Below are 12194 nucleotides of genomic sequence, written 5' to 3'. Positions count from 1 at the left end.
AATTAATATATTCTATGACTATTTCATTTATAACTTTTCAAAAATAATAATTTTTATTAAATATTATTTAAAAATTCAATTAATATTCTTTATTTATAAAATACATTAGAATAAAAAATAATATATTCATTTTAAAAATAGGGTGACGCTATTGTTAGGGCTGCTTTTGTTACTTTCAGAGCAAATATTTCAATTTGGACAAAACTAACTTTCTCATCTCTCCATGTTGCTGAAACTATTTAAAAACAATCTACTCGAAATATTAGTTTTTTCTTTCGAAAATCAAATGCATTCACTCTCAACTTCTGAAATAAGAATTAGAGAGTGAATCGAAAACAAAACCCTTTTGAATTGACAACCCATTTGTTCAATTGATTCATCAATAAGCTACTATATTCTTTAAACAATAATCTGATAAGCAAATTGCAAATTGCAACGATAATCTAATAAGCTACTATATTCTCAGACATTGTAAATATCCAAGAATTCTCTGAACAAGACTAAAATTTAGATATCTACAATGTGATGATTCTATCTTCAAATGGAAATCAACCACCATCGTTAGAAGGACGGACATATCCATAGACAGAAAAGAAAGTTTGAATAACAGTAAGAACGAGTAATATAAGAGCAGCTAAGGCAGACATGAACGACCAGGGAGTGTTAAAGTATGTATGCCTAAAGCCTGCCCATCTTACATGCCAATTGTTCCTGTAATACTCATTAACATCCTCAAACAACTTGGCCAAATAACTCCTTTGGATATCAAAAGCAATGTCTTTTCCTACATTATTAAAGAATTTTGCAACTTCCTCTTCAGTTCCAAAATAATTTTCAATGATCCTATTATCATTTAAGTACCCTGCATCATTAGGTGTGACAATGAGGCAACCCATGAAAGTAACATAGCTTGTCATGTGCTTGGAGCAATGATTATAACATTGCTCAAATGCTACACAATTAAGCAAGAATGAGCTTGTAAAATCATCAACTGTCAAAGTAGGGATTTCAAGAACTCCGCGACTAAATCTTATATCCAAGAAACTTTCTGTCTCCCTAGGCTTGAAATGTATTCCAGCTAAACGAAGCTTCTTAGCAGATTGAATCAATTGAAGGAATGGACTTATCTTTTTATGCTCTTCTTGTGATGAAGGAATAAAAGTCAAGCGAAACAAATCAAGCAAATGTTTTCCGTTAAGGTTCTTGTATCCATCTAGAACTTCCGTGGGTCTTTGAACAACATAATCAAAGAATCCTAATGTAAGTTCAGTTAAGGAGGGAATGTTTTCCTTTCTTGAAGATAAAATTGATAGTTCAAATAGAGTTTGAAGAACAAAAAAGGGAATTTGATTCTCTAATCTTAAAAGATCTCTCATAAGAAAATATAACATCCATGACATATTAAATATAGGGTCATCAAGATCAGTTTGTACTAACCTTCCAACTATGCAAAAGAGCTCGATAATAAAGCATCCATCAAGAACCATCATTTCAATGAAATCATGACTACTGTATTCTATATTCTCTGAATAACACTCTCTAATCCTTTCCTCCATTGATGCTATTGCTTTATAGAAATCACTGAGACAAACACCGTGTTTTTGCGTCCGAGCAAGAACAGAACCAAGAAATCTCCCCTTATGTTCTTGAATCATTTTGAGCTGTTCTTTTCCATGGTGGTACGGGCCAATGGAGACTATATGAGGTTGATAAGCCTTCTCGTTAATTTCGACAAGGCTTTGAGGTATTCTAAAGATGCAACAAGAACTCTTACCTGCTGATTTGTTCAATAATTTCGGCATCTGCATGATCTTTTTTTCCATTGAAGCTAACCATTCTTGGTCTGCCTGAAGAACAGTAATAGCATGATGAGATGTTGTTCCTTCTTTTTCTTGATTGTGATTGTCGGGGAGGTTTGATTCTTTTTCCATGTTGTTTATTTTGGTAGATTTAGGCAGATCTATGCTTAAAAACAGAGAAGAAAACAGAAAGATAAGAAGGGAAATAAGATCAGAATGCCGCTTCCAGGAAAATGTAGAAATATTATTATTATTCTTATCATCTATGGCCAAGTCAATTTCTTTGTCTTTTTTAGGTGACTTGTTTGACAATATTTACTTTAAATATATGAGACAAAGAGGCAAAAAAAGAGCAGCCTCTCCTGCCACTGCCTATCGCAGTCAGATGCTTTAATATAATTATTAATTAGGCTTTCGCAGGAGATAGTTGACATTTAACAATATCTTACATCAATGGCATCCAAGTTTGCTGATTTCCTCCATTAAAAACCGGTGATCCTATATTTCCTACAAGCACCAATTCAGTCTTACAATTATTAAGAGTATCATCATTGGCAGGAACAGCCAAAATAGTCAGAGGGAGCGAAAAAAAATTTTCAAAATTTAGAGGTGTGATATAAAGAAACACTATTTTATGGCATTAGAAACCAGAGCAAATTTGTATGATATGCAGTATCTAGTCAAATGGGGAGAATCGAGTTAGGCCTTCAAAGAAGCATGTGAAGTGGATTAGTATATACCACATAGGTCCATGAAGCCTTCTGTATAACTTATTATTAAACTTGAAATCTTGTATGGTTAGTCTGTCACTTATCATGTTTCCTTGTATTTCACATCTTTATGGTAATTCACCATTATGGTGCATATATAGATTGAGGCATCAACCAATTCTGCAAATTCTTCTCCACATTCCAGTCAAAGAGTGATTTCCAGGAAATTAAAGGAAATATTAATTAATCAACTTATGAGAGCTGAAAAAATGATGTAAATACAAAAGATGGTTTCAAAATTTACAAATTTGTATTGAGAATGAAGGGCTCCCGCACCAGCTGCATATCGAAATCGCCTGACTTTTTTCCTTCACGATCCACATAAAGTAAAAATAAAAAATAAAAAATAAAAAAAAATAAAAAAAAAGAATCTCCAGTTTTTTAATCTCCCTATTCTCATGGGAGAAAAGCCATCAAATGGTTGGGCCAAACCAGAATGAAAACACATGGTTAAGAGTAATGAGGCATTCACCTTGCAACTAAACCAGCAGAGTGTAAGAGATTAGATGATAAGGTTTGTTGCTCCTTGCTTAGTGAAGAAAACCAATTCCTTATCAGGTCAGCAAAAACAAATTGACTTGCACCTTCTGGAAGCTTTAAATTACCCTGAATAACATCTTGTAAATCGAATGGCAGAATCCCCAGTAAGGAAGTGACAGCCGCAATTTGAACAGGAAGGGATAATTTCGTTGTGGCATCTCGCTGAAGAAATCCAGATAATTTATATTTCAAATTCTCAACCTCCTTATCCTCATAACCACAAGCGGCAACCCCAAGCCTGAATAATATGAGAGTGCTAATTAAAATAATGGTCTCAAATTCAAAAGAGATAGCAAGAACAGGAAAAACTTAAATTCTTGAAAGGTAGTAATGAATTAAGGTCTAGGATAATAGAAAATTCAATTAAGGTCTGACTCATCAACATCAGATCAGGAAATTTGCCTCTTAAAAAAAAAGGTGAATTTATCCGATTCATGAAATTTCAGATGTTCCCCTGTTAATAAAAATCTCTTAGGCTTTGTCTATTTCCAAAATATAACTTACAAAACATTTTCTGAATTCATGAATTTAGGCTTAGGAAAATTAATCAATGGAAAATATTTTCCTGAAACCAAAGCTAAACCAGTCATTTTAAAGGATTTCAAAAGGGAAAAATACTTTCTAGACATCGACAAACTTATAATTTTATAAACATATATTTATTAACCCACTAATAACCGGTAACTACCGCCATCACCGGTCATCGGCCACCAACAACTACCACAATCTATCATTTTTTTATACATTTCTTTCTCATATTTAATAATAAATTTTTAAAAATATAAATTGCTTATGGTCCCAACAGAAGTTATTTTCTAAAAACAAACACAACCTTAATAGATAATCATAAATCTAAACACGACTTTTTCCATTTTGCACACTCTAACTATTTTCAATCTTAGTCCAAAACTTCCATGAATTATCACCCTTCCAAGTTCACTCTTTGCTAGTTATCTACATCAGATCCATCAGGCTCTCTCTATCTCGGCTTTTTCCATTTTGCACACTCAACTATTTTCAATCTTAGTCCAAAACTTCCATGAATTATCAACCTTTCAAGTTCACTCTTTACTAGTTATCTACATCAGATCCATCAAGCTCATGCGAGCTCGGCTCTCTCTCTCTCTCTCTCTAACAAGTTCTTAAGCTAAAAAGCTAAAGGGGGAATCCTGTAAATTAGGTTATGTCAGTTTAAAATTTAAAGAAATCTTCCAAGAAATTTTGAGAACTAAAGGGGGGGAATCCTGTAACAAATAGGATGTCTATTGTTTTCTCTCTCTCTCTCTCTAACAAGTCCTTAAGCTAAAAAGCTAAAGGGCACTTCCAAAGGATCAAATCAGTAAATTAGGTTATATCAGTTTAAAATTTAAAACATTTTGCACACTCAACTATTTTCAATCATAGTCCAAAACTTCCATGAATTATCACCCTTTCAAGTTTCACTCTTTGCTAGTTATCTACATCAGATCCATCAAGCTAGCTTTCTCTCTCTCTCTCTCTCTCTCTCGGCTTTTTCCATTTTGCACAGTCAACTATTTTCAATCTTAGTCCAAAACTTCCATGAATTATCACCCTTTTCAAGTTCACTCTTTGCTAGTTACCTACATCAGATCCATCAAGCTCATGCGAGCTCGGCTCTCTCTCTCTCTCTCTCTCTCTCTCTAACAAGTCCTTAAGCTAAAAAGCTAATGGGGTACTTTCATAGGATCAAATCAGTAAATTAGGTTATGTCAGTTTAAAATTTAAAGAAATCTTCCAAGAAAATTTTGAGAACTAAAGGGGGGAATCCTGTAATAAATAGGATGTCTATTGTTAGATTCTTACAAGTTCAATCAATCTCGTACTATCTTTGATTTACTTGGGAAAATTTGGCTTGTTTAGTACAAAGCTGCTATTGCTAGGCTTACAAGTATCTCAAAAATTGCACGCGCCAGAACTCTTGGAAATAATCTTCTTTGGCAAGTAGATATACGCATTTACAGCAGATAAAAAGGGGAAACAAATTATAGGTTCAACAGATGCAATAGAATTCCTAAAAATTATCAATATTTCAAGAGGCAAGAAAGGTAATTAATAACAATCAACCACAGTACGCATTACACACAACTAATAATGACAACATACCTCCCAAGCTGACCTATGAGAACAACAACAGCTACAGAAAAATCATCTAGCATGGGTCTCCCCAAGATATCCAACAATGCAGGGATAATTTTCCCGCAAGTCCACTCCCAATTCTGCATTTGGACAGGCAAGAGATAAATAAAATGTCAGCTTCTAGTCTCAGTATGAAAGAAAAATGTCACTAAGCAAAGGGAAGAACACCATAGGAATGTAATGAAGGAAAATTAAAAAAGCCATGTAACTTCTTGGTTTCTTTTTCCCTTTTTCTGGCAATTTAAATGAAACCAGTGCCTAAATCCACGGACTGACTCTTTGTAGGCCTTGTGATTAACTTGGTTATCCCATAAAGTAGCAAATATATCTAACATTCATATTTCAAACTGTTCAAAGTTGCAATCAGAAGAACTCAGAATTTTTACCAAAAAGTCATGATTGTATACTATGCATTTATTTGACATCAAAATCAAATGACATTGAAATTCTAGGTCTATGATCATATTACAATACCTCATCACAGGGCAGAAATACTACGCATAGTTTGTGACATAAGTGCAATCCAGACCTATGTGCAATCCAGAACTATGTGCAGACGAAAGTGAGATATGATATACAATGTAGCAACAAACTCAAAAAAAAATGACATGATAAATTTTTAACACCACCACAAGTCCACATACCATGTAGCACGCAAGCAGTTCCACCAATGATAGGACATCACTGAGGTAACATAAAGCCCCATTGCATACAGAAGTTATGTGAGTAGCAGGCATCACACAACAGGATGCACCAGAATTTGCATCAAGAGCACAACATACTCCTTCAGGACTTGAGCACCGTTTAGCATCACTTTCATTACTGAGGACATGGAAATTTGGTAGATTAGCTAATTCTGGGGGATGCTGATTTTGAAGCTTTTCCAAGAGCTCTGTCACAACAATATCCACTGAAACTGCACCAAACGGACATTTACCACATGAATGGAACTTAACTCCAGCCACATGCAAAGATGAGAAACGAGAAGCAGCTGAAGCAACTGGTGAATGTCCTCCTTCAAGAAAAATTATTATTGTCTTCAACACTTTCATTGTCAAACCGTACTCCTTCAGAGAGAAAAATCTGTCACCCCCAAGGTAAGCAAAAACATGCAGGATGGCTAATAAAATATCAATATCATACTTTTGAATCCTCAGAAGATTGTATGAAGCCTCACAAATGAACTCAATGCGGTCTACTGCTGCACACACTGATGCCAATATGATGCTCCCTGCCACCAACTGGTCAGCTGAAGCTGGTTTGGAGGACAAATTTACATTTATACCATTCAAAAAGATATTCCTCCTCGAATCACATCCAACCAATGTTTCAGAAGGTACAATAGTGCATTCAATAACTCGCCCATTTATTAAAAAATCCTCAATAAGACTGAGCAGTTCATCCAAACAACATAAACTTGCAAGTAAGCTTCTTGACTTGACATCAGACACCACTGCATTCAAGAAATTAATGTGTTAAGTTCTGTAAACAGCCCAAGATAAGACACGTTTGATTAAATGATTGTAGGAGCAATCTAGAACATAGAGAACAGGACAAAATACTTACCTGCATTTATTTGTTCAGCAAAAGAGTCTAAGCATAGCATAAGATTCTTATTCATACAACTTCCAGGTTTCCTCAAATCAAACGCAGTGAAATTCAGCAGCAACAATGTGAAAAATGTACAAGCCTTCTCCCTAAGAAAAGGGGAAAAATCTCAATTTCAACATGTAACAAAACGCAGAAACCCCATTAAACAACCATATTGGGACATTTGGATTTGAAATCATGGCATTAATACGAATAAAATCAAATAAATTTCATGTTAAACTTTGTAACAACAGCAAATAGACCATGTACAACCTTTTCAATAGATATAAATCACTTACTTGGGTAGAAGTTTCTCTTCCATTTTAAGAACAGACAAGACCTTTTTCACCATGCTTTCTGTTTCAGTATCCAAAGAGCAGTGGACTAGACAAGTCCTTGTGGCACAAAATATCCTTGAAACACTGTCATAGTCATTATAATTTGAAAACACCACATAGTATGTAGGAATATTGTCATGTGCAGATTCGAGTTTGGATTCAGATGAAAAGTTCAGAAACTTCAGTCCCTCATCACTAGAACTACATATGTGTGACTTCTCAATTACATCAGAGACTCTGGTCTGTCTATCAGGAGCTCTTTCAGCTTCCATAGTATCACAACAGCCATTTCCATTGCCTAGTACATTAAAAGAATTAACAAGACCTTCATTCTCATGTTGTACTTCATTGAAGGAAGCTCCTGAGGCAATACATCTCATGTTGTTGGAACTAATTTCCGCATCAACAATGTCAGAACTGCTACAAGGCATCAAAATTTCCTTCTCATTCAACAATTCTCCATGGAAGCTATCACCTGCTTTAAACTTATCCATGGAAAATATTTCAGCACTAGAAATCTCGATCTCAGGAAGAGTAGGGGACAAGGGCATTTCCATTGCTCTCCTGTAACATTCCTCATCTGCAGTATCATCCAAGTCCAGCAATTTCATATATTCCCCATTTTCTATTTTCTCAATCCCTGCCATACTTTTACAGTCAAATCTAAAAGAATCACCCAAAACCTTGATGCATTCTTGTGGGATATCCTTAATGCCAGGATGGCCAGTATGTCTGCAAGCATTTGCATCAGCATGGACTTCATCCCCAATTTGTGTAGTCTTCTCCTGCTCATGCTGCAAAATGATTCTCTCATTAAAAGGTATCCTTTTCTTCTTGTGAGACTTCTCACACTTAGCATGTGAACCATTTTGCACACTAGCTTCCACATACTTTGATTCAGCCATTGGTTTCTCATTACCCCTATTTAACATGCCATGCAAGACAGAGAGTTTCTCTTCCATCTGCATATGCAACTTCTTACCTTCTGAATACAAAAATTCAACAGATTCAATTGCATCAAGCATTCTCTCCAACTTTCTGCCATGTCCATTACCTCTTCCAGAAGTATCAATGCTAAGATGATTTCTAGCACTCTTTTCAGCAACCACAGCTTTTTCATTACAGTGCGTTTTAGTCACTTCACCGGACAAGCCAGAAATACTTGTTTGCACATCAGAGTTCTCTTCTACCAATTTTTCGGATTTGGAAACAAAAGCACCTATTTCCTGTGAGCCGACCAACTGACCATCAGAAAAAGATCCTGAACTGGAATTTATTGCAGAACTCTGTAACAGTTTTCTATAGGAGCCTCCATGCAGAGACTTCAATTTAGAATCAATACCTGAAATGGATCCAGTACAGTTCCCTCCAGATACTGGGAGCCATGGATCTGCACAGTACAGGGTTTGGGTGAGAGGAAAAGAGGCAGCCATGGCCACACAACTAGGCTTGAGAAGCTCACTCTCATTTTGAGCATACATCTTTAATGCTTCTAAATCATCAAATTTTCTTTTTAACTTTGACCTTTGCATTATTGATGATACCCCAGCCTGTGAAGTGCATCAAACAACCAATAAGTAAACTTGAAGCAGAGGCAGCATATGTTATAATTATGTAGAAGAAAAAAACTACTAGCAATGAAATTTCATACAAAAAGAACCAAATAAAATTTTAGAATAAATTCTCATAGGTAGAGTTTCAGCACCATAGGATTATCAGATGTAGGTTGGACCACACAGCATTGAAGCAACTGCTCCAATGAGAAAATAACCAGGCCACAAAATTAACTGAACATTCACAAGGGTAACCGATCCGAGTAACAACAGCAATACAACTGTACATAAGCAACTGCTGAAAAATACATTGATGAATAAACTTGAAAGAAGGTACATTCCTTTTTCTTTTTTTCTGTTTAGATGTGAGGCCTCACCACCCAACACCACAATACTTGCACAGATATTTTCATATGAAATAGGAATATTAGTCATTAGTCAATGATCTAGAACGTATACATAAATAAGAAAGAGAGGAGAAGAGGATGAGAAAAGATCATATGAAATAGGAATATTACTCATTAGTCAATGATATAGAACGTATATTCCAGCTATACAAACTATATAAATAAGAAAGAGAGAGGAGAAGAGGATGAGAACTTGCGTTTCTCATCCACCGATTGAGGAAGTAGGATTGAAAATGAACAATTTAAACACATATATAGTAGTCCACTGAAATGCCAAAACTGTTCCAACAATGAAAAAGAATAAGTGAGAGCAACTGTTTGCTCTCTACCCACCAGAATCTTTGAAAACACAGCCACCAGGTGACTATCCATCTGACAGTAGCAACAAATAGCAAAACCTGTATGCTTAGTTTATATAAATTCCATGACCAGCATCGAAGCAAGCCATGTAACTCAAAATTAAGTATACATACAAAGTGGTGTAATATATGTAAATGAGATACTAACCTTTCCCAAACTCTCTCTACATTCAACACTAGATGAGAACCATTTATTTAGAGCATCCAGGCGTTCTGAAATTTGAATAGAATCCAGCCTTATACGGCCTAGTTCATCTTGTAGAATACCACTGCGATTCTTCTCCAACTTAGCCACCTGTTTGGCATACTTCAGTCTAGTCCTTTCAAGCTTTAATTCTTTATCTAAAAGCTTCAACTTCATTTCAACTTTCACATCCTTGCCGGGTAAAAGAGCAGCAGTATCAACTGTTTTTCTAGTAGGCAAAAGTTCCTGCATCTGCTTTTGCAGTTCTTCCATTTTATGTCTACTTTCTTCCAGCAGACCAGACAGCTGATCAGCATGAGATTTCTCTTCCATTGCCAACTTCGCATTTGTTTCAGCAAGTTTTCTTAGCTCATTTGCTTTAGCCATCTCTGCATCAGCACGTTTTCTCTCTTTGGTCACTCGATTTTTTTCTATTTCTAACCTTTTATTGGCCTCTTCAAACTTCAAAATTTCAGATGTCAACTTTGCTTTTGTTTCATCAGCTTCTTTCCTCAATAACTCCAACTGGATCTGGTACTCCTCAGCTTTCTTCCATCCAGTATTCACATTCTTCATTTCTGTATCAGCCTTGGCCTTTTCAGCTATCTCCTTCTGTAATTCCCCAATTCTTTGTTTAGCATTCTCCAACAGCTGAGAAAGATTTTCAGCATGAGACTTTTCTTGCACGACCTTTTTCCCATTTGCTTCTGCAAGCTTCCTTTGCACCTCTGCCTTAGCCATTTCTGAATCAGCACGTTTCCTCTGCTTGATAACTTTATGCTTTTCTGCTTCTAACTTTTTGCATGCCTCTTCAAACTTCAATGTCTCAGCAACCAACTTTGATTTAGCTTCATCAACTTGTTTTCTCAATCCCTCCAATTGAAGCTGATATTCCTCAGCCTTCTTCCCTTCAATATTAGCTAGCTTCCTTTCTTCATCAGCCTTAGCCTTCTCAACTTTCACTTGTTTCCATGCTTCTGTAGCAATTTTCTTCTGTGCCTCCACACTCTTCTTTTCAGAATCTGCCCTTATTTTCTCTTTCTTAAGAAGTGCTTTGAGCTGTGTGATCTCCTTTTCCGCTTTAGAAACATGATCCTGAAGAAGCTTCAGTTCCCCCTTCTCATCTTCAACATATGCACTTTCTTTTTCCTTCAAGGAGGTTATTTCAGACTTCAGCAAAGAAAGATCATTCTCCAAAGTAACTCTCACAGCCAATTCCTTCTCTTTACCCTCTTTCTCAGTTTCTGCCCTCAACCGCTCCTCCTCATATGCTGCACGATGGATAAATATTAATTTCTAGGAAGCTATTAGTATTACATGTATCCTAAACCACAAAAAAAAAAAAAAAAAAAAAAAAAAAAAAAAAATGTAAACTATATTCATCTTTCAATACAAAGAGATCATGGAGAACATAAACTGCCCAACTCAGTGAGACAAATATTACTACTTTCTCTCTTCTCCACCAGCTTAATTACAAAATTGCAACCACTAAGGATTAAATAACAGAAACCCTTAATTGGTTATTGAAAATAATAATGATAAAAAAAAAAGCAGATGTAACCTAAAATATGCACACCAGTATTTGCTCAAATCAAGTCCTAAAATTTCATAGAATAACATAGCTTATTTCAAATTTCTAACACACCTTTCTTGAGACTGACATTCTCTACTTGAATCTTATCAATTTGTTCATTAAGAATCTGCACAGCTTGTCTCAGATGCTTCCGCCCAGCTTCTAACTTCGTACATTTCTCTTTCCACTGTTAAAACCCAAAAATTATAATCACATAAAATATAGGAATCTAAAAAAAAAAAAAGAAAAAAAAAGAAAACCATACACACAGAAACAATACAAAGAACTGAAAAGTTAAAAGTATCAAATTCATACAACATACCACAGTGCAGCAGGGATTCGCTGGTGGGTTCTTTACTGAAACGTCGGCTGCCATTTCTACAGCCACAAGCAAACAAACAGAGCAAAGAAACATTTAGGGATTTTAAACTTCAAGCAAACAAAATCAATCAAAAATCTTAATTAAAAATCAAAATCAAGAAAGAATAACCATGAATTTGAGGAAAAAAGGAAACAAACCTGTAATTGTTTTGGCTTAATCTGGCATTCATAGTAATTCAATGCAGCTGTTGTTGGAATGCCACATTTTACTGGTAATCGAAAGAAGATAAATCGACGAACTTTTCTTTTCGAAGGAAAAAACATAAAAACCCTAAAACCCTGCGCTTGCTGCAGTAATGAAGGTTTTTTCATGAAGAGAAGCAAACTCAAACCCTTTTGATTTATTCGAATCGCCCCTTCAGTGGGCGGACCGACCTAATCGGTGCGAACCGCCTCTCTCAAAAATAGTTTGGCTCAGCCCAACCCAATACAGTCACTGGTTTGCACATCTTTGAACTTTTAAAGTTTACAATTTTTCATATTTAAAAAAAAAAAAAAAATTCAGTACTTGTAAATAAGGAGAAATAAACTCAAATATTTGTC

At 35.4% G+C, this 12194-nt stretch overlaps 2 protein-coding genes across 2 annotated transcripts; both read right to left on the bottom strand.

The window, feature by feature from the left end:
* Nucleotides 1-329: 329 nt before the first annotated feature.
* On the bottom strand, nt 330-2584 carry LOC105637102 (UPF0481 protein At3g47200). Its single transcript, XM_012220504.4, has 2 exons — nt 2249-2584; nt 330-1960 (listed from the first exon to the last, which is right to left on the bottom strand). The coding sequence occupies exon 2, from the start codon at nt 1929-1931 to the stop codon at nt 549-551; it is 1383 nt and encodes a 460-aa protein (XP_012075894.1). The 5' UTR covers nt 1932-1960; nt 2249-2584; the 3' UTR covers nt 330-548.
* Nucleotides 2585-2725: 141 nt separating this feature from the next.
* Nucleotides 2726-11996, bottom strand: LOC105637078 (uncharacterized). Its single transcript, XM_089720742.1, has 9 exons — nt 11790-11996; nt 11593-11648; nt 11343-11457; nt 9662-10968; nt 7156-8744; nt 6833-6963; nt 5911-6719; nt 5234-5346; nt 2726-3347 (listed from the first exon to the last, which is right to left on the bottom strand). The coding sequence occupies exons 2-9, from the start codon at nt 11644-11646 to the stop codon at nt 3038-3040; spliced, it is 4428 nt and encodes a 1475-aa protein (XP_089576868.1). The 5' UTR covers nt 11647-11648; nt 11790-11996; the 3' UTR covers nt 2726-3037.
* Between the last annotated feature and the right edge of the window lie 198 nt (nt 11997-12194).

Source organism: Jatropha curcas, chromosome 1 (genome assembly GCF_041381405.1).
Source record: "Jatropha curcas cultivar XTBG-Jc1 chromosome 1, XTBG_Jcur_1.0, whole genome shotgun sequence".
In the NCBI taxonomy this organism is placed as follows: domain Eukaryota; kingdom Viridiplantae; phylum Streptophyta; class Magnoliopsida; order Malpighiales; family Euphorbiaceae; genus Jatropha; species Jatropha curcas.
Note: the sequence above shows the minus strand (reverse complement) of the source record. Positions and strands in the feature narration are given on the sequence as shown.

Bases quoted from the DNA above. Each gene is read 5' to 3' on its own strand.
- LOC105637078 (XM_089720742.1), bottom strand. From the start codon at position 11,646: ATGGCAGCCGACGTTTCAGTAAAGAACCCACCAGCGAATCCCTGCTGC. The intron at 5,347-5,910 runs GTATGTGGACTT...GTCCAAATGCAG, and splicing joins AACTGCTTGCGTGCTACATG to AATTGGGAGTGGACTTGCGG. The intron at 3,348-5,233 runs GTATGTTGTCAT...CATATTATTCAG, and splicing joins CTCATAGGTCAGCTTGGGAG to GCTTGGGGTTGCCGCTTGTG.
- LOC105637102 (XM_012220504.4), bottom strand. From the start codon at position 1,931: ATGGAAAAAGAATCAAACCTCCCCGACAATCACAATCAAGAAAAAGAA.